Consider the following 21164-nt stretch of genomic DNA (forward strand, 5'->3'; position numbering starts at 1 on the left):
AATGAATGTTTATAATCATTTCACAAAGAGGAACCAGACTATTTGGTTATTCCAGCCTCGGTTTGGTAACATTGATACAAATAGGAGAAATTCAAGATGGCTGCACTATGATAAAGGTCTATTCTTTGGTGAAGGATTTGGAAATAATATTCTTCAAACCTGCTATTTCGGTGAAGCCTGAAGATGCCTTTTACCTCACTAAATTTGATAATTTTAGATAACAATCACTGCTCACCTAATCATAATATTCACCAATGCACAACACATTAAAGGAACACGTTGCCTTGGATCGGTCGAGTTGGTCTTTGAAAAGCGTTTGTAACCGTTTTTTATAAAATGCATATGGTTGGAAAGATGTAAAAGTAGAATACAATGATCCACACAAACATGCCTCGAAATTGCGTGGTTTTCCTTTAACCTTGTCGACTAACACGTCGGCCATTTATGGGGGTCAAAATTTTGACTCCCATAAATGGCCGACCATGTTAGTTCGCACAGTAGAAGGAAAACCACGCAATTTCGAGGCAAACTTGTGTGGATCATTGTATTCTACTTTTAAAACATCTTTCCAACCATATGCATTTTATAAAAAACGGTTACAAACGCTTTTGTTTTGACCAACTCGTCCGATCCAAGGCAACGTGTTCCTTTAACATCTCATTCGTTGTTGTAAGCAAGGCCCAATTTCATAAAAGCCTGTAATCACAAAAAATGAATAAGCACAGAAAAATGTTGCTTAACAGAGACAGGTACATGTAACAAGCACAATGGCATTAAGTTTACAATGTTGCAACTGGTCCCCCCACTCTTTTTTTGCTTAGCAATTTTTTCTGCCTAACAGGTTTGTGAAATTGGGCACTGGTGGCTGAACAACCTAACAGCTAACCATTCTCCAGTCAGATGTGTATGTAATTTACTCCTTGGTGATATTATGAACTCTGGTCAGTTCATAGAGTCATATGAATGAGAACGAGAGGGCGCACTGGCCTATATACGCGACCTGGCATGCGCCCAGAAGGCCGTTTTCTAAGTTGACAAAACAGACATCTCACAGCATGTGTTTGTGCTGCCATTTTGTAAGTTGACAAAACAGCATTGCGTAGCGTGCAATAAACACAAACTCCAAAATATATTTCATATTCAACGCACGTACAGAATGGCATGTGCGTGTCTCGTGGGGTCCCGTCGCGTTTGTGCAAGAAGCATCACCAGTGCGCCCTCTAGTTCTTATATATAACCCTATGGGTCAGTTTGATAATTACTTTGTTTAGTCAGCAATTTAATTTTTACTAATAGTATTCGTGGTGATTGGGTTCCATGTAGTGATGGTGATTATGTTTTATACAGGAGTGCCATCCTTTAGCGCATTAACCTGCTTATCATCAACAGCGCCCTCTTGTGACACTCCAAGTTGCAAATCTCCTAGAGATGTTTCAAGTCCTTTCAGTTCTGTGGACCCATTGTTCGATGCAGTGACCTTAAAATGGTTACCAGCTCCTTGGAGGGCACCAGTTGCTTTCAAATCTTTTATCCCTTCCCGGATGAGAATATTCAAAATCCAATTTGGGTTCTTCTTTTTGATTGGCTGGAGAGGTGGGTACGGGTTGCCACGGTATTCCAAGAACGACATTGCGATATTTCTCTCTCCTTCGTAGCCGGGTACCCGATGGAGTTGCGTGTAGTTGCTCTGTCGGCTTGCAAAGCGAGGCGCTAGAACTTTGAAGAGCTTGTGTACTTGTCTCTTTTCCTGCAGATTCATAAAAAAATGTACTCAGTGATAAAACATCATGATCATACCAACTTATTGTAGAGAAGACAATGAAGAAATGTTCAGTTTTAGATGTTGGAGGAAAAACACCACGCAGTCAGGTAGGTACTGAAAACCTAATCCACATGAAAGGCTTTGGTTCAGGAATCGAACTTAGCGTCCTCGGAGGTGAAATGCGGGGAAGAAACTACTGAGCCAGCCTGACAGCTGCAACTATCCATACAGTTACTCAACTATCAGTTGGACTCCGATAAAAATAAATAGGTGTGCCAGGCCAGCTAAGCATGGTTGCTTTAGCATAATTGGTCAGCTGACTGTGCATTATTGAATCACTTGGGTTCAAAACCTGGGGATAATTTTTAAAGATTTAGGTTTACAACAGATAACTCCTTTAACAACAACCAACTTACCGAGAGCCAAAAATCTGCAATCTTCATCGCCTCTTCGTCGGTGTCTCCTCTCTTGGCAATATTAATCAGCTGGAAACAACAGGTAAACAACATGTAAACAAGTAAACAAGTAAACAACAACAAAAGTTTATTATTTCACGGTAAGCTATCTACAATGTATTTATTTTAATTGGAAAGTAAGTTCTGTGCCATTGCATTGTGGGCAAGTACTTGATCATATGGTTGGGTATGATCCCCCTCCCCCCGGCCCCTCCCTTTCACACCTCCCTGATGAGTGTTGGGAAGGGATCTTGACTCAAGAAATGGCATCAAGTGACCAACATGAATCAAATGGAATCCATTCATGACACAGGCAGAGTATGGACAAGTTTTTTAACTGTATAAAAACTGTTTCATTTGTAAAATACAGTAATCATAATATAACTTATAAGTAATATGAAATAAAATCTTCAAATTTTCTGAAGCAACACTTTAAAGGAAGAAGAAGAAGAAAAATATTATTTTATTTACTCAACCCTCCTCAGCTCAGGCTAAACTCAAGTCAAACTCAAATCAATAATCATAAATGAGATAATATTTTTGGTAAAAATTAATTAAAATGTGTTGGTAGGATAAAGGATGTTTTCACAGAGTATTATAAGTACATTATTTTGAAAAAAAATAACAAATAATATTTATAGAAATATATACAAATGCTTTACCCTCTCTGCATATTTCTGAGTTTCATGTGCCTTTCCATAGGGCGCCTCCAATCGTTCAAACTTCACCAGCGTCGTCACCAAATGTCGAAGTAAATTTATCCGTTGTTTTGGCCCTCCAGCCACCCGACGGTAGATCTTACCATGCCTCATTGTTAATGAGGAATAAAAGACAACTTTGTTTTCAAATATACTTTGCAAATTCGAGTAATTGTTTTACAAAACGAGTGCAGAAAACAGAATTTCGCGGCCGACAGTACACACACGGCACACGTTTATTTTATTTTGGAAAAAAAGTCAGGCACCAGAGAAATAAAAGGTTCATTGTTATATTCAGCGTGTTTGACGTCTAGGTAACTTATCATAGACTGGTACCGTGTATATACACGTTCTTATTATACACTGTAGCGAAAAAGGACACCAGAGTTCTTTTTAGTTGTGTTGATTTCATCATTTTTCATTGACGGAAAACTACCACTGCCTACAAAACCTGTTTTTAAAGTTGTATTTCTCCCAATGGATTCTACTAAAACTGAAAAGGAAAAGGGTCTTGGACCTGGAAGTCACTATTCTGTAGAGATTCAAGGCGTCAATTGGCCGCCTTTAGTGTCTAAAGAAAGTTTAAAGGCAATCAAAAACTTTGATGTCCGAGACGATGATGTTTGGATTGCTTCTTATCCGAAAGCAGGTCAGTTCATGGGCGTGGCCGAGAGGGGGTGGTTGGTTTGTTTTGTTTGTTGAGATGATTGGCAAGGCAGCGGGCCATGCTTACATGATGTAAGCAAGACATTTTTTTCCCTGGCATTTAGACCTAGTCTCGAGCATAATGAACTTTGTTGTGTCTGTTTAATTATTGTTTATGTTTTTTGGAGGGGGTGGGTTTTTTTTTTTTTTTTTTTTTTTCTCATGCTGGTCCTTTACTTTGGAATAATCTGCCTCTTAATATCCGTAACATGTCCTCTATTCATAAGTTCAAAGAGGCCCTCAAAACCCACTTTTTCACAGCTGCTTTTCATTAATTTTGTGTTTCTTCCTTGCGCGATGAGCATCACTTGTGGTGGATACTGGCGCACTAGTCTAGTAGTGTTCATATTATTATTATTATTTATTATTGAAAATGTTTTCAATTGGTCAATTATCAATGAATTAAATTAAAGGCACTGTGCAACTCCTCTACTTTGTCCGCCCATTGCATTGGACTTGGTAATTACTCAAAATAATTGTTAGCATAAAAATGTATTGGTAACCAGCTAGCAATAGAGAGCTGTTGATACTAGTATAAAACATTGTAAGAAACGACTAGTGCCACTTGTGTGACCATGGCTATCTGAGGATTCAGTTTGGCCACACAAGTGGGGTTAAAAAAAAACGGCCCCCTCTGAGTCTGAATGAAGTAGTGTAGTTTTTGAGAAAAGAAGTAATTTCTCATGTACTCCGTGTAAAAGTAAATATAAGGCCTAAAATTAAAAAAACATGTTGGATTGCCCTATCCCGACCGACCGACCGTAAAAGTAGCAAAATTTCGGTCGCGGTTTAAAAAAAAAAAAAAATCGTTTTTTTTCCCAATTTTTTTTTACTTCCGAATTTTTATTTCATGAATATTTTATGCTTTAAAAATGGTAGATTTGACACAAATATTAATATTTGGCCGACTACTTAAATAAGGTCGACAGTAATAATTATCCAGTGCAACATTTGTGGTTTCAACGTTCACAAAAACGCAACTTACTAATTGTAAATCGATTTCCCTCACACGCACGGATAGGGTGAGCCTGTGTCACATATCACACCACATGCCTGTTTATCCGACGTCATGCTTTCACAAGGAGTCGAACCCTCCATTGAACAACAGAGGGCGCTGTTGCCAGTAATGCCCATATATGGTATCGCTCGTTTTATTGAACGGACAAAAAACATGGTGAATGAAATGGTTCTTGGAAATTGTTTTTGAAGGAATTTGCCAAAATAAAGACGCAAAAAGAGCGATTGAAGCGAGATTTTTAAGATGATTAATACCTTGCTTGCTTGACAACTTGATCTTTCATGAAATGTTTATAATGCAGTTTTGGGCGTTGTTTAGCCTTGATCAAGGCTGTTGACGTACTGTTCCCCGGCCCGGTTCGCTGCACACGCATGCAGTGCATACACAAATGTACATTACCATACATTGTACATCGAGAACAGTATAGCGTATTCATGAGTACGGTCGTGTCTTTCTACTTTCAACCTCGCACACGTGGCTCAAACAACTTAGGAAGTACCCATGTACCGTAAGTGTACCGCATACAGATGGTACATGTACATGTACAGTACGTATGTGTGTACATACGCTGTATACGTCTTATATGCACTGTGTTATGTATGGGGGTGCACTGGTGGAATTCAGTGATGGGGACTGGGATTTTGCAGATCGCGGCTGGCTGTAGCGCCTTGATCAAGGCTAGGCATTGTTTGACTATCTACATGTAAAAAAAAAAAAATTAAAAAAAAACCCGACCGACCGACCCAAGCCAACATATTTTTTTTAGGCCTAATGGAATGCAAGACCTCAGCTGAGGTCTCGATCTCAAGCATGTGAAAGCACACACCTTGTACGACAAGGCTGTTTTGGGTCATTCCGTGTCAAATCAACCAGTGGATGGAGTTGAGTGCCAAAGCTGAAAATTGGTGTATATAAGTAGAATATATATGTTTAACTGGTATCAATTTCAAAAAATGTTTCAATTGATCACGGGGTCATGACGGGCGGGGTCTTTTTGACCTTTTTCTGGCTGGAACCAACTTTGGGTCCATGCTATTTCTGAATGAATGCATTGGTGAGCTTATAATTGCTTATGGGTAAAGACATGCACCCATAGATAATACCTAGGGAATATAGGATTCATTTGACCCCTCATGTGGGCACAGGGTGACCCCAATTATCACAAAAAACACTTTCGGCTGATTAAAGTGCCTACTTTAGGTGACCATAACTAGAAAATTAAAGGAGATACTCTTAAATTGAGTGCAGATTCATGAAATTTGGCAAGAAGTAAGATGGAATACCAAATTTGAGCTCTCTACCTGGTACAATAACTAAATTATGAGCTTTCAAAGTCGGAAATTATCACAAAAATCACTTTTCGCGTCTCGCGCGAGTACAAAATGGCCGCCTTGACCAAATTTCAATGGGTCATATCTCGAAAAACGACATGGAGTATGACTTAGCTTTTTTGTATGTGTTCATTTGAGCCACATCCAATCATTCTGAGCAAGTTTCATCAAAATCTGAGGGGGTCACCTGGGAACTTTTCTGAAAACTGGTTGATTTGACACGGAATGACCCTTTTTTCTTCCATTTTATTATCTCTTTTTTTCTAAATCTGTTCTGTATTTGTAGCTTTATGTCATGCAACATGGAAAATTACATGTTTCAATACTTCAAAAGTTCTGTAGACTGAAAATATAATGGTATTCGGTATAATGTAATATTCGGTATTTATAAAAATTAATCATTTGTTTATAAATGGTTTATTTATTTTAAAATGGCATCGCAGCATTCTGCTGAATTGCTACATAATTCACAAATCACAATCGTTAAAAAGTATTACATAATATAGCGCACTTGGGCTCACACTATCAATTGGTACACGATGATCACATCGCCAGTGCAGAACTTCGACATATTTTTGAAAAATAATTTCTTCCATGGATATATTTGTTAGCTGTGAACTCGTTGAGAATATAGTGAGGGACACTATGAATATATGAACGGAATTTCAGCTTCTCAAATCAGGTAAAAAATAAAGAAAATTGTAGTCAAATTTGTGTTCGCGTTGTAAAGAACCTTTATACTCAGGACATCAGTGCAGTGGCACTGACTGACGTCCTATGTACCAGGGCTATGGCAAACCCGTGCTCTTTTCGATGAGTGCACTGGGTTCTTTTACGTGGGTTACACAACACACGGGACCAACGGCTTTAACAAACTTTGGTAGAATTTGAAATTGGTAATTGTCAAAGACCAGTCTTCTCATTTGGTAATGGTGTATCTCAACATTATCCACAAAATAACAAACTTTTAACTCAATTTGTCGTCGAAGTTGCGAGATAATAATAGAAGAAAAAACACCCTTGTCACACGAAGTTAGTGTGCTTCCTAATGCTTGATTTGGGACCTCAAAATCTAATTCTGAGGCAGTCTGAGGTCTCGAAATCAAATTCAGGGAAAGTTACCTCATTCTCAAAAAAAAACGTTACTTCAGGGGGAGCCGTTTCTCACAATGTTTTATACTACTAACAATTATTTTGAGTAACTACCAATAGTGTCCAGTGCCTTTAAGGTGAAGTTTGCAGGGCAATATGTAAGTCTCTTTTGAGAAGTGTTGGTTGTCAACCACCAATTCTTTTCAGAACCAACACTACTCAAATGATGTGGCTATTGCAAACTGCACCTTATTGCACTGTGATTGGTCAAAGACTGGTTAAATACGGGTGTCTTAACAAGTGATTATTGAATATTAATTTTGGTTTTTGCCCATACACCGATGTGTGTCAGCACTGTATACTCAGTACTTCCCGAGTTCTGTGAAAAAATATCACAGCCATGTTACTCGGGTGGGATTCGAACCCACGACCCTTGCAATTCTAGAGCAGTGTCTTACCAACTAGACTACCGAGGTTGCCCGGCAGCTAGAGGCAGTTCGAATCTGCCGGGCAACCTCGGTAGTCTAGTTGGTAAGACACTGCTCTAGAATTGCAAGGGTCGTGGGTTCGAATCCCACCCGAGTAACATGCCTGTGATATTTTTTCACAGGACTCGGGAAGTACTAAGTATACAGTGCTGACACACATCGGTGTATGGGTAAAAACCAAAATTAATATTCTTTATCCCCGATGCAAATTTAACATCTATTATAAAGTGATTATTGATTTATTTTTATCAAAAAATTTTATTTTATAAAAAGCCCTATTTTGTATCTAACTGGATTGGTATATCATTCATAGGCCTACATGTATGCCATGTCTTTTAAAAAACATTTGTTCATTGGTGTTTGAGCTTGTTTTTATGCCCGTCTTTTTTTCAAAGTTTTAGTCGCCTGTGTTTTTTGACACTTTATAGTTTTTATAGACTTTGTAAATTTTTAAATTTCCCTCTGTGTATTTGTTTTTTCCTAAATGCAGCCTAATATGGCGTGAATAAACCAATAACAACAACTAATTTATCTAAAACTATTTCATCATCATCATCATCCGTCGTCCTTAGACGGAATAGCAGAAGCAGCTTTGATGAAGTGGTGCCAGGTTGCTTTGTCCCTCATGAGTTGTTGAGTCTCGTTTTGATTGAGATTTGTGTCTCGGGTGATGGTGTCAGAGTAGCTCATTTTCCTCCTGCCGCGATTTGGATGTCCGCCAGGAGGATTCCAGAAGACCAGATGTGATATAGGTTGATCCGCTGTTCGCAAACAGTGGCCAGCAAACTGGAGACGTCTCTGCATTATGGTCTCGGAAAGTGGTGGTAGATTGCCATAAACCTCCCTGTTTGTAGTATGGTCCCGCCAGTGGATGTTGAGAACTCTACGCAGCAGTTGAGTGTAGCAACCGTTGATGCGATCATTCATTTTTTGTGTTGTTGTCCATGTTTCGGCTCCATATAGCAAGATGCTTTCAACACAGGCCCTGAAGAACTTGATTTTGATAGCTCTGTCAAGATCAGATTTCCAGATCTTATCTAATTGGTTACATGCTGACCATGCTTGCGCTTTCCTGCAAAACTATTTCAATTGTGATTTGTTTTGTCTGTCATCCTGTAGGCACTCACTGGGTCGCTGAAATATGTCATCTCATTCTGAACAACGGTGACTTGGAGAAAGTCGACAGACAGCAAGAGCCCTTACCCCTAGAGTTTGAAGCCATGGCGACAGTCGGCGAGTTGGCAAAGTTTGGTGGGACAGAGCGGCTTCCAAGATACCAAGAAGCTCCGGGATGGAAATCACCTCGTGTTATCGTCACTCACGTCCCAAGAAGCTTCCTCCCGGACCAACTTTTGAAAGAGAAAAAAGGAAAGGTAGACACAATTTTTTTAAATCATGTTTAGTAATCCTTGGCAACTAGTTTCGTTGTCACTGTAATATGTCAACACTAGAGGGCGCTCTATTCCCACCCACAACGTCATGAGTTACTCTGATGAATAAACGTGTATCTGGAACTTATACTCTGTGAAGATATACACTCATTTCATGGTGGCAGCGCGGTAAAAAACCCATCACTAATGCCAGATTAATACAAACAACTCGTGGACATGACAAGGTATCGGTGAGTGACAAATAAACACGTTGTTGCTTCATTCTGTACTGTATTGCCCATAAACATTAGTGCATACGTACATCTGCGGTGCACAAAACTGCAGCGTTTACTTCGTCACCATATTTATTCAGTGCTAAACTCTATCAAGTCGCGACTACCAGTTTTCAGTAATCGGTTCATGTCTCCATAGTGTGGATGGAAACTTCCTCGAGTTATTGTCACTTACGTACCAAGAAACTTTTGAAAGAGATTAAAGGAAGGTAGTCGCAATTTTTTTTTAAATCATGTTTAGCAAGACTGTGCGGCTAGGGTCAAAGTCGCGACTATTGGTTGTTTAGTCGAGTAGCGACTACCAATTTTCAACAACTCGGTTAATCGTGCTACCACAGCTAATGTACTACTAAAATAGTCTCAACTACCTGACTGCTTAAAAAAAAGATGTTTTCTTTGTTGAACCAATTGTGTCGCTCAGGACTACGTGTTTGTGACAATATTACTTACGAAACACATTCAGACATCGGTGACACATCCTTCAATCCTTTCAGCGTGAAAAATGTAACAATTAATTATTAGGAAGTAAACAAACATAAAAACACACACATGGCAAGAGGTTAAAAAAACCTAAAATAACAAGGGACAGAAATCATGCACTACTGCAGAAAGGAGTGCAAGATAGAGTGCAAGATGGTTGAGGGGAAGGGCTGGAGCACTTGCTTGACTTTTTTTTTTTTTATGCAAGTCGCCAGACACACAAGGCCTGAAGGCCACTTCAAGGTGTGGTTTTTTTTTGCCAGGGGTCGTTGCCACTTACTCCTTGGGCTGAAACAGGGTTACCCCCTTTACTGTCCATATGGATGTAGGCTTGGGAATCATCCATGAGACGCGTGGTTGGTAGAGCAGAAAGCACTTCCTCCCCACCTTTAAAAAGCAATCATGGTTTTAACCATGATCCTTAAAAGTGTTTTGCTTAAAGGAACACGTTGCCTTGGATCGGTCGAGTTGGTCTTTGAAAAGCGTTTGTAACCGTTTTTTTATAAAATGCATATGGGTAGAAAGATGTTGTAAAAGTAGAATACAATGATCCACACAAACATGCCTCGAAATTGCGTGGTTTTCCTTTTACCTCGTCGACTAACACGTCGGCCATTTATGGGGGTCAAAATTTTGACTCCCATAAATGGCCGACCGTGTTAGTTCGCACAGTAGAAGGAAAACCACGCAATTTCGAGGCAAACTTGTGTAGATCATTGTATTCTACTTTTAAAACATCTTTCCAACCATATGCATTTTATAAAAAACGGTTACAAACGCTTTTGTTTTGACCAACTCGTCCGATCCAAGGCAACATGTTCCTTTAAGGACACTTGTGTAAGTGTCACGACCAAGACTTTGAAGGCAGAGAAGAACTGGTGGAATAACGGCTTAATCTTAGATGTTGTTCTCACCTATACATGTAGATTATAACACCCGTTCGAAACCTAAAGGACACAATGGTTTCATATTACCATTTCTACAAAGGCATGATGGCACACAAACTAAAGGATTTAACATTTGCAGAAAGTTTGGAGGTGAACTGTTTTGGAGACAAAAGTAAGTTAACTGTTATTTTTTAAAAGAATTGGTTTTGGCTAACAAAACAGTTGCTGGCAGTTTACGCACTTTATGTAATCCACCACATACATAAACTGCCAAAATAGTTTTAAAAAAAAACGATTACACATTTTGCATCTAATCATCATTAGACCATGTAAGTTTTGTGTATGTAAATCTGTGATCTTAGACAAGTTTGTTTTCGTACCAATTCTTTGATGTTCTTTGTTTTTGCTTCGTCTTTGTGAGTGTGGGTGGTTAGGACATACACTCTCAAACTAGGGACCTATAAGAAAAGGGACAAAAAAGGTCCCTGAATGTGTGCTTTAACACAATACACACTTTTTTTCCGCGTGTGCAATCATTGTCCGAGCGATAACTCAAGAAAGACTTGGCATGTCAACTTCATTTGAACTTGATGTGTGAATTGGTCTTTGGATACCCCAGTTGCCTACTAGTGAAGCCTGTAAATAAAGGTGCTTGCTACATCCAGAAATACCAGGGTTAACCCTTGCTTTTCCAGCCTACTCAATAACCAGCTTTGAGGCTTGTGAATAACGCCAGAGACCGGCCTGCAGCCGGTGTGTACGTACATGTATGCACCTTTGACCTACATTCATTTTACATAGAGATACGCAGTCAAATTCTATGGCGGACGTGATAGGAGTGAACTGTTTGGGCGTCCATGGAAAGCTCATGTCACTTTGCAGGTTTATCCAATGATATCATTGTTTCCATTGGAATCACTGGATCTGAGTAGCAAGTTCCAGGTCTACATCCTTGCAGATAAAGACAGGGGCCCAGTCTAAGCTGTACCCTGCTGTACCCTGCTACACCCCTCCCTCCCTACCCGGCTTACCTTGCCGTACCCAGCTGTACCCTGCTTTTTACTGTACCCAGCTACACCCCTCCCTCCCTACCCGGCTTACCTTGCTGTACCCTGCTGTACCTGCTTTTTGCTGTATCCTGCTACACCCCTCCCTCCCTGTTCCCTGCTTACCTTGCTGTACCCAGCTGTGCTGTACCCTGCTGTACCGTGCTGTACTGCACACCCCTCCCCCTATACCCTGCTTACACATATATGTACCTTGCTGCACCCAGCTGTAACCTGCCACATGTACACCCCTCCCTCTCTGTACCCTGCTGTACCCAGCTATACCCCTCCCTCCCTGTACCCTGCTTACCTTGCTGTACCCAGCTGTGCTGTACCCTGCTGTACCGTGCTGTACTGCACACCCCTCCCTCTCTGTACTCTGCTACACCCCTCCCTCTCTGTACCTGCTACACTCTCCCTTTCTGTACCCTGTTTACCTTGCTGTACCCTGCTGTACCCTGCTACACCCCTCCCCCTCTGTACCCTGCTACACCCCTCCCTCTCTGTACCTGCTACACTCTCCCTTTCTGTACCCTGTTTACCTTGCTGTACCCAGCTGTAACCTGCTTGTTGCTGTACCCTGCTGTACCCTGCTACACCCCTCCCTCTCTGTACCCTGCTGTACCTGCTTTTTGCTGTATCCTGCTACACCCCTCCCTCCCTGTTCCCTGCTTACCTTGCTGTACCCAGCTGTGCTGTACCCTGCTGTACCGTGCTGTACTGCACACCCCTCCCTCTCTGTACTCTGCTACACCCCTCCCTCTCTGTACCTGCTACACTCTCCCTTTCTGTACCCTGTTTACCTTGCTGTACCCTGCTGTACCCTGCTACACCCCTCCCCCTCTGTACCCTGCTACACCCCTCCCTCTCTGTACCTGCTACACTCTCCCTTTCTGTACCCTGTTTACCTTGCTGTACCCAGCTGTAACCTGCTTGTTGCTGTACCCTGCTGTACCCTGCTACACCCCTCCCTCTCTGTACCCTGCTTACCTTGCTGTACCCAGCTGTAACCTGCTTGTTGCTGTACCCTGCTGTACCCTGCTACACCCCTCCCCCTCTGTACCCTGCTTACCTTGATGTATCCAGCTGTACCCTGCTTTCTGCTGTACCCTGCTGTACCCTGCTACACCCCTCCCCCTCTGTACCCTGCTGTACCCAGCTACACCCCTCCCTCTCTGTACCCTGCTTACCTTGCTGTACCCAGCTGTAACCTGCTTGTTGCTGTACCCTGCTGTACCCTGCTACACCCCTCCCTCTCTGTACCCTGCTTACCTTGCTGTACCCAGCTGTAACCTGCTTGTTGCTGTACCCTGCTGTACCCTGCTACACCCCTCCCTCTCTGTACCCTGCTTACCTTGATGTATCCAGCTGTACCCTGCTTTCTGCTGTACCAAACTGTAACCTGCCACACCCCTATCTCTCTGTACCCTGCTGTACCCAGCTACACCCCTCCCTTTCTGTACCCTGCTTACCTTGCTGTACCCAGCTGTAACCGGCTTGTTCCTGTACCCTGCTGTACCCTGCTACACCCCTCCCTCTCTGTACCCTGCTTACCTTGATGTATCCAGCTGTACCCTGCTTTCTGCTGTACCAAACTGTAACCTGCCACACCCCTATCTCTCTGTACCCTGCTGTACCCAGCTACACCCCTCCCTCTCTGTACCCTGCTTACCTTGCTGTATCCAGCTGTAACCTGCTTTTTGCTGTACCAAACTGTAACCTGCCACACCCCTATCTCTCTGTACCCTGCTGTACCCAGCTACACCCCTCCCTCTCTGTACCCTGCTTACCTTGCTGTACCCAGCTGTAACCTGCTTTTTGCTGTACCAAACTGTAACCTGCCACACCCCTATCTCTCTGTACCCTGCTGTACCCAGCTACACCCCTCCCTCTCTGTACCCTACTTACCTTGCTGTACTCAGCTGTAACCGGCTTTTTGCTGTATTCAGCTGTAACCTGCTACACCCCTCCCTCTCTGTACCCTGCTGTACCCTGCTACGTACACCCCTCCCTTTCTGTACCCTGCTTACCTTGCTGTACCCAGCTGTAACCGGCTTGTTCCTGTACCCTGCTGTACCCTTCCCCCTCTGTACCTGCTACACCCCTCCCTCTCTGTACCTGCTACACCCCTCCCTCTCTGTACCTGCTACACCCCTCCCTCTCTGTACCCTGTTTACCTTGCTGTACCCAGCTGTAACCGGCTTGTTCCTGTACCCTGCTGTACCCTTCCCCCTCTGTACCTGCTACACCCCTCCCTCTCTGTACCTGCTACACCCCTCCCTCTCTGTACCTGCTACACCCCTCCCTCTCTGTACCCTGTTTACCTTGCTGTACCCAGCTGTAACCGGCTTGTTCCTGTACCCTGCTGTACCCTTCCCCCTCTGTACCTGCTACACCCCTCCCTCTCTGTACCTGCTACACCCCTCCCTCTCTGTACCTGCTACACCCCTCCCTCTCTGTACCCTGCTTACCTTGCTGTACCCAGCTGTAACCGGCTTGTTCCTGTACCCTGCTGTACCCAGCTACACCCCTCCCTCTCTGTACCCTGCTTACCTTGCTGTATCCAGCTGTACCCTGCTTTCTGCTGTACCAAACTGTAACCTGCCACACCCCTATCTCTCTGTACCCTGCTGTACCCAGCTACACCCCTCCCTCTCTGTACCCTGCTTACCTTGCTGTACTCAGCTGTAACCGGCTTTTTGCTGTATTCAGCTGTAACCTGCTACACCCCTCCCTTTCTGTACCCTGCTGTACCCAGCTACACCCCTCCCTCTCTGTACCCTGCTTACCTTGCTGTACCCAGCTGTAACCTGCTTTTTGCTGTACCAACATGACCAAGCTGTAACCTGTCACACCCCTCCCTCTCTGTAGCCTGCTGTACCCAGCCTTTTGCTGTACCCTGCTACACTCCGCTACACCCCTCCCTCTCTATACCCAGCTGTTAGCTATTATACCCTTTTGTACCCTTTTCTGACAATTGAGAACTTAATCAATACTTGTTTTGTTTCAGTTAACTATTCATCCTGGTTTGATCATGTGCTTGAATATTGGGAACACCGTCATGACTATGGAAATCTGGTTCTTAAATATGAAGACATGAAACGAGTAAGTATTGATTGAACTAGTAGCGGCGAGGGCCCAATTGCATGGAACTGCTTTAACAAAAAAGCCCTCTATTAACACAAAAAATTAATGCTTACCAGATTAAGGTTACCAAACTTCCATGTCACATACATTGTGTGACTGGTATGCTGTTCATTTCTGCTAAGCAGAAATCTTTTAAGCAATGCTTTTAGGTTTCTCTAAGCATCTCTATAAAATCGAGCCCGGGTCACACAGGGCAATTTTTACTGGCAATTTAGGGACTGTTGTCAAAATTAGTCAGGTCAAGCAGTGGATAAGTAGGCCCTACTGTCCTGGGGGCATTTTTTAAAACCTCAGCTTTGGCACCAGCTCAGGCTTAAGGCCGAGTCACACTGCAGCGATAACGAAATCGAAAACGATAACGATCACGACGCAAAGAGAATGCATTGTATTGGTTGAATCACTCCACGCAGATTACGCACACGCTCATTCAACCAATTGAATGCGTTCTCTTTAGCTTCATTATCGTTATCGTTCCTGTTATCGCTGCAGTGGGACTGGGCTTTAAGTATTCATAAATACCCAAGACAGTTACGCTATTCCTATTTGTGGAGAGCGAGCCAGGTGAGGGTGTTTAAATAGTTGATAAAGACCAGCTGAAGCTGTTTATAACCCGTTGGTTTCCGGTAGCATTTGTGCGGGCTAGTCCAGGGATGTGAGGATTCATTACTACGCACACAAATGCTTTAAGAAAACTGTCTCATAAAATTGCACTAAATGTAACAGAGCTCGAGAGCGTCAGAAAACAGATTAGTTTTTACAGAGTTTCCTACCTCTACGCCTTTTAACCAAAATGGCATTCATGAACGGCAAAAAAAGAGTAGTGACTCTTTGTTAAACGGACGTTTGAGACCTTGCAGTATCGTGGCCATGCGATAAAGGCACTCAACTTTGGCTCAGACGTTTATCGCACAGCCACGACCCTGCCGGTTTTAAACAGCTGTTTTAGAACTCGTCGCTACCCTTTTATTCCCATATTTATGGAGCTGCACGCCTTGGACAAGGTTTAAGATCTGCCGTTAATTCACCTTGTTTGAAATTTGGTGTCAAAGCAAATACGAGAGAAGTTCTTTACAAATTGCAGAGACTTAGATTGCTATGTAGGCCTCTACTACTTTATTTCTAAAACACAAAAGGAGAGTCAAAAGCACAATTTGAACAAGGCAATATTTTTTTTTAAAGTTTTGATATGGACAAAAATTCAGGTAGATGTTGATTGATGGTTTTCGTTTGTACAAAGGACACGCGAGGAGCCGTCATTCAGATTGCGGACCACCTAGGGCATCCTCTATCAGACGAAGTGATTGATAAAATAACAGGTTTGGTTTCCATGGAGAAGATGAAAACAAGATATCATGTAGCTGGTGAGCCTAGAGAGTTTAAGGACGATGGGACAGCCGTCAAAAGTGGTGCACCAAACCTCATGCGAAAAGGTCGGTATTAATTGCATTGTATCTAGCCTTCCTTGGAGGGCTCCCTATTTGTTTTATTTAGGGGTATTAGCACACTAAGTACTAGTGCTGGGCGAATAGTGAAATTTTGTTATTCGGATACCGCTGGCCAACTATCCGAAATTAACCGGATATTCGAATAGTTTTTTCGCCGCTAGAGGGCGCTATAAAAAAATATTATTTTTTTTGCCGCTAGAGGGCGCTGTTCGTTTGTGAATGAGATCTTATGGGCGGATTGATATTAGTTTTAGACAGTGTCACTCGGTTCATTCATAAAAATGACCGGATCTAATTTAAAGATGGCGATTTGCTTTTTCTTTTGATCGCGATTGACTCTACGTGAGGGAAAACTTTATTACAAATTACGTCAGAAATGTCATTGTTTTAACTCTTCACGGAGGTGAGCATAGTTAAATACTTAATATATGCTGTTTTGTGCTGTCTTAATAGAAGTTTCATAAGGTTTCAGACAAAACATTCATATCAGTTGTCGCCCGACATCCGCGGATATTCGGATATTAAAGAATATCCGGTTACTCGGTTGTAATTACAGAATTATCCGGTTTGTAAATAGGTATTCGCGCCCTATGCGGATATCCGGTTAAGAAAAAAAAGGCATTCGCGGTTACGGATAGGAAAACCTATTCGCCATTAACCGGATATTCGAATAATTCGCCCAGGCCTACTAAGTACATGTGACAAGGTTTTTTTCTTCTTCAATTATTATATCGCAACTTCGCTGACCGATTGAGTTCAATTTGTGTATCTCAACATATGCACAAAATAATAACCTTACAAAATTTGAACTCAATTGGACGTCAAAGTTGCGAGATAATAATGGAAGAAAACACACCCTTGTCACACGAAGTTGTGTGCTTTCAGATGCTTGATTTTGGGACCTCAAAATCTAATTCTGAGGTTTCGAAATCAAATTCAAATATTTTAGTGGAAAAATACAGCTTTCTCAAAAACTACGTTACTTCAGAGGGAGCGGTTTCTCACAATCCTTTTTACTATAAACAGCTGTCCATTGACCATTAACTAGTAAGTTTTTATGCTAGCAATTATTTTGAGTAATTACCAATACTTTCTAGTGTCTTTGAGATTCCTTCTCCTTTTTTTTTCCATGCAGGAATTGTCGGAGATTGGAAGTCTGCGTTCACTGTGGCTCAGAATGAGAGGGTGGATGAACTCTACAGAGAGAAGATGAAAGACACGGATCTGGAGTTTGATTTTGGTCTATAAGCCGTAATGGTGCACCACACTAAATCGTCCAAAGTTCACGCGCCAAGCAGATTATCTTAATGTGTAGGCCTTCTTTTGAATAAGAATGTTTTGTGGGGGTCATGCAACTAATAGATTTTGTAGTTTTAAGAATCTATCACAACCCGGTGTTCTGGGTTTTCAACTGTCGAGGAGATTTGATTAATTTGAGCTTTAGTCCTATTTAGCTTGGGAATTGGAGGAGTGCCCCATGTAAAATGGCAGCAAGTCGTTTTGGGTAAAAAAGGGATTTTTTGGTGGTGTTTTATTCGTGGGTAATTAGCAAAAAAATTAAACGGCTGATCTGCCAATTTTTTTTCATGAAATCAGAAGTTTGGTGGTCTGAAATAATTTTTACTTGTTATTTTATTATTTGATTGGGTTTTCAAAGGCTGAGAGACTTTATAAAAGTGTTTTTGAGAATTTGTTTGTATATTTAGCATCTTAGAATCGGTTACTATGGGAGTTTATTTAGTGTGATTCACCATAGTACCTCAAAAGGCCTTGATTAGTGCACAGTACTTATATTATTAATTTCATTTAGATTAGACGTTAGTGATTTTTTTGAAATATATATCTCAGGTGGGGGGACTAAAATAGACTATTCCCAATTTCATAGAGCCACTTAAAGGCAGTGGACACTATTGGTAATTATCAAAGACTAGCCTTCATAGTTGGTCTATCTCAACATAAGCATAAAATAACAAACCTGTGAAACTTTGAGCTCAATCGGTCATCGAACTTGCGAGATAATAATGAAAGAAAAAACACCCTTGTCACACGAAGTTGTGTGCATTTAGATGGTTGATTTCGAGACCTCAAGTTCTAAATCTTCATGGAAAATTACTTCTTTCTCGAAAATTATGGCACTTCAGAGGGAGCCGTTTCTCACAATGTTTGATACCATCAACCTCTCCCCATTACTCGTCACCAAGACAGGTTTTATGATAATAATTATTTTGAGTAATTACCAATAGTGTCCACTGCCTTTAATGAAGCAGAACATAATGCTTAGCAAAATTATGCAGGCCTACCAGCCACTGACAGGACATGTTAGACTGTATTTTGGCTGGTATCTGGTAAGCAAAGTTTTGTTGTGCTTAGCTACTTGAGCAGAGCTATGAAATTGGGCCCAGGACATAATAATAATAAGACGCCTAAAAGGCACCTAAGGTGCCTCGCACAGACAATAGGATAGTAAGAAGTTTAAAACCCACAAAACTATACCAAAGAAATAAATATTACTTAGAATGGACAGGGGCCTGATTTTTTTCATCGATAATTATGAATTATTCAAATTGTGTACAAATATCAAAATTACATATTACTGGTGAACAAACGCGTATAAACAAGTTAAAATAGTATTTCCGTGAAAAAAAACATTCCGCTCAAGTAGCTGTTTAAAAAGTACAGTAAAATGTCAAATTAAAGCACTGACAAGAGGATCCAGTTGATCTAGATATCAGGCAAATTATGCATGATTGAAATGAAAACATCACTCATTGATGAAATAGACCGATCCATTAGGTTCCGCCCACGGCACAAGTGTGAGCAAGAACACGTGAGCTTCTCCCATGTCATTCTGCTCAACACTAATGCGTACCAAGCAAACGCGCACGCATGTCCGACCTCATTTTGTTGGACTTTGTGTTGCACAATGGATTGTGATTCGTCAATACGCAATGGGGCGGAGCTTAATGGATCAGTCTATTGTGTGGGTTCACAGATTTAGGGGACCAATCAAAAAGAGCCTAAGGTAATCTGTATCCAAATGAATACGCAAACAAATATGCATAAACACGAGTAAGTATGGGTAGATCCACCGATTTACATGTATGTTAACCAATCAAAAAGAGCCTAAGACTTCATATATGCTAATGAGTATGCAAATGAATATGCATACAAATGTGTAGTTTGGATCCATAGATTCATGGTAATCATTTAAAAATGCATATGCAAATGATTATGCATAAACATGAGTAGGTATGTCTTATTGGACATTATTGGATTATCGTTCTTTTTAACTCGAACAGGACTGACAGTTTAAACAAGATTTTTGAAATCTGAAATTCATTTATTATAACATTTGTACTTGTTCCAATCTTCTAAAGAAATCTATGTATCTGTATTAGGTAATAAACCAAAAGGAAACTGAATTGGATTGTTTTAATCAATTTTGGTCTAATCAAAGGAGAATTACTGGAGTGGGATTTTAACCAAAGACCTCCAGATTAATGGCTATAGCACTCTACCAACTGAGCACTATGTTAGAGTATCCCTATGAGTAAACATTTTGTTGGATGCCAGGCCGAAGCCAGTTTCGGAAACAATAGTTATACCGTATCTGAAATACTATTGATGACAATAAAATTGTGTATTTTAGTATCGAAACAAATCAATCAAATTAATGATTTTAAAAAATCAAATTATATAAGCTTATATGTGCTAGACACTTGATGTTAGACCTTTTTGTTGAATTAATTCTTTGTACTATTCCTTTAAGAGTGGTTGCCTAGTATTAATGATTACATTATTTCATTAAGTAATAAATAGGAACTTATTATTTTTTTAAACAGCATTACATTACATGGAACTGCCACAGCTGAAATTTTAATAAGAAAATATTTGGATTATATTTTTTGATTGTAAGTTTTTACATCTGCACTTCATCTTTTGATTGGCTCTAAGCCAGTTACAAGACAATGTTTTGTTTAATTGTTAGTTTGTTTGGTTGTTTGGTTGTTTGGTTGTTGTTCATTGATTCGTCGTTGGTTTGTTTGTTCGATTTTTCGTTCGATTTTTTGTTTGTTTGTACGTATGTTTGTTTGTTTGTTTGGTTGTTTGGTTGTTTGTTTGTTTGTTTGTTTGTTTGTTTGTTTGTTTGTTTGTTTGTTTGTTTGTTTGTTTGTTTGTTTGTTTGTTTGTTTGTTTGTTTGTTTGTTTGTTTGTTTGTTTGTTTGTTTGTTTGTTTGTTTGTTTGTTTGTTTGTTTGTTTGTTTGTTTGTTTGTTTGTTTGTTTGTTTGTTTGTTTGTTTGTTTGTTTGTTTGTTTGTTTGTTTGTTTGTTTGTTTGTTTGTTTGTTTGTTTGTTTGTTTGTTTGTTTGTTTGTTTGTTTGTTTGTTTGTTTGTTTGTTTGTTTGTTTGTTTGTTTGTTTGTTTGTTTGTTTGTTTGTTGGGATGTTGATGGGGTGTTTGTTGGGCTGTTTGTTGTTTGTTTGTATTAGGGTTGATTCTAGCACAGTATTTTTACAATAATTGAGATTATTATCACACCAAAAATAGATGAATAAAATACTTTTATAATTAATGCTAGTTTGTTTAGTTTGACTTTTATTAGGGACAGTAGTTAGTTTGTTTTGATGATGTTGTGTAAATAATAATGATTTTAATTCTCAAAACATTTATGTTCTGGAATATAATGGCTGCTATGAAAACCATAAACTACCCCACCCGGCCTTAAAGACACTGGACACTATTGAGTTCTTTTCTCTTGGCTTCATGAATTTAGGTTTCAAAGATGGTCCTAACTCTCTATGGTCCTATTAAAATATTTTGGCTTTGGAAGTGGAGTGTCACTGGGCTTCATGAGCTCATATGTTCTGGGGTGATAAGTACAATTCCAAGAACGACTGACCTGCCAAAAATTGAAAAGAAATCTGAGGTTAAACTGTGTGAAAACAA

At 40.7% G+C, this 21164-nt stretch overlaps 2 protein-coding genes across 2 annotated transcripts; one reads left to right on the forward strand and one right to left on the reverse strand.

Moving 5' to 3' along the window:
• Nucleotides 1–600: 600 nt before the first annotated feature.
• Nucleotides 601–3155, reverse strand: LOC139951385 (large ribosomal subunit protein bL17m-like). The gene is made up of 3 exons (XM_071950263.1): nt 2880–3155; nt 2179–2247; nt 601–1747 (listed from the first exon to the last, which is right to left on the reverse strand). Exons 1-3 carry the CDS (start codon nt 3027–3029, stop codon nt 1340–1342), a joined length of 627 nt encoding a protein of 208 aa, XP_071806364.1. The 5' UTR covers nt 3030–3155; the 3' UTR covers nt 601–1339.
• Nucleotides 3156–3266: 111 nt separating this feature from the next.
• LOC139951603 (sulfotransferase 1B1-like) lies at nt 3267–20392 on the forward strand. Its single transcript, XM_071950570.1, has 6 exons — nt 3267–3564; nt 8669–8922; nt 10619–10751; nt 14636–14730; nt 16010–16202; nt 17353–20392. The coding sequence occupies exons 1-6, from the start codon at nt 3393–3395 to the stop codon at nt 17463–17465; spliced, it is 960 nt and encodes a 319-aa protein (XP_071806671.1). The 5' UTR covers nt 3267–3392; the 3' UTR covers nt 17466–20392.
• Nucleotides 20393–21164: the final 772 nt, after the last annotated feature.

The sequence above is a fragment of the Asterias amurensis genome, chromosome 19 (genome assembly GCF_032118995.1).
Source record: "Asterias amurensis chromosome 19, ASM3211899v1".
Classification (NCBI taxonomy): domain Eukaryota; kingdom Metazoa; phylum Echinodermata; class Asteroidea; order Forcipulatida; family Asteriidae; genus Asterias; species Asterias amurensis.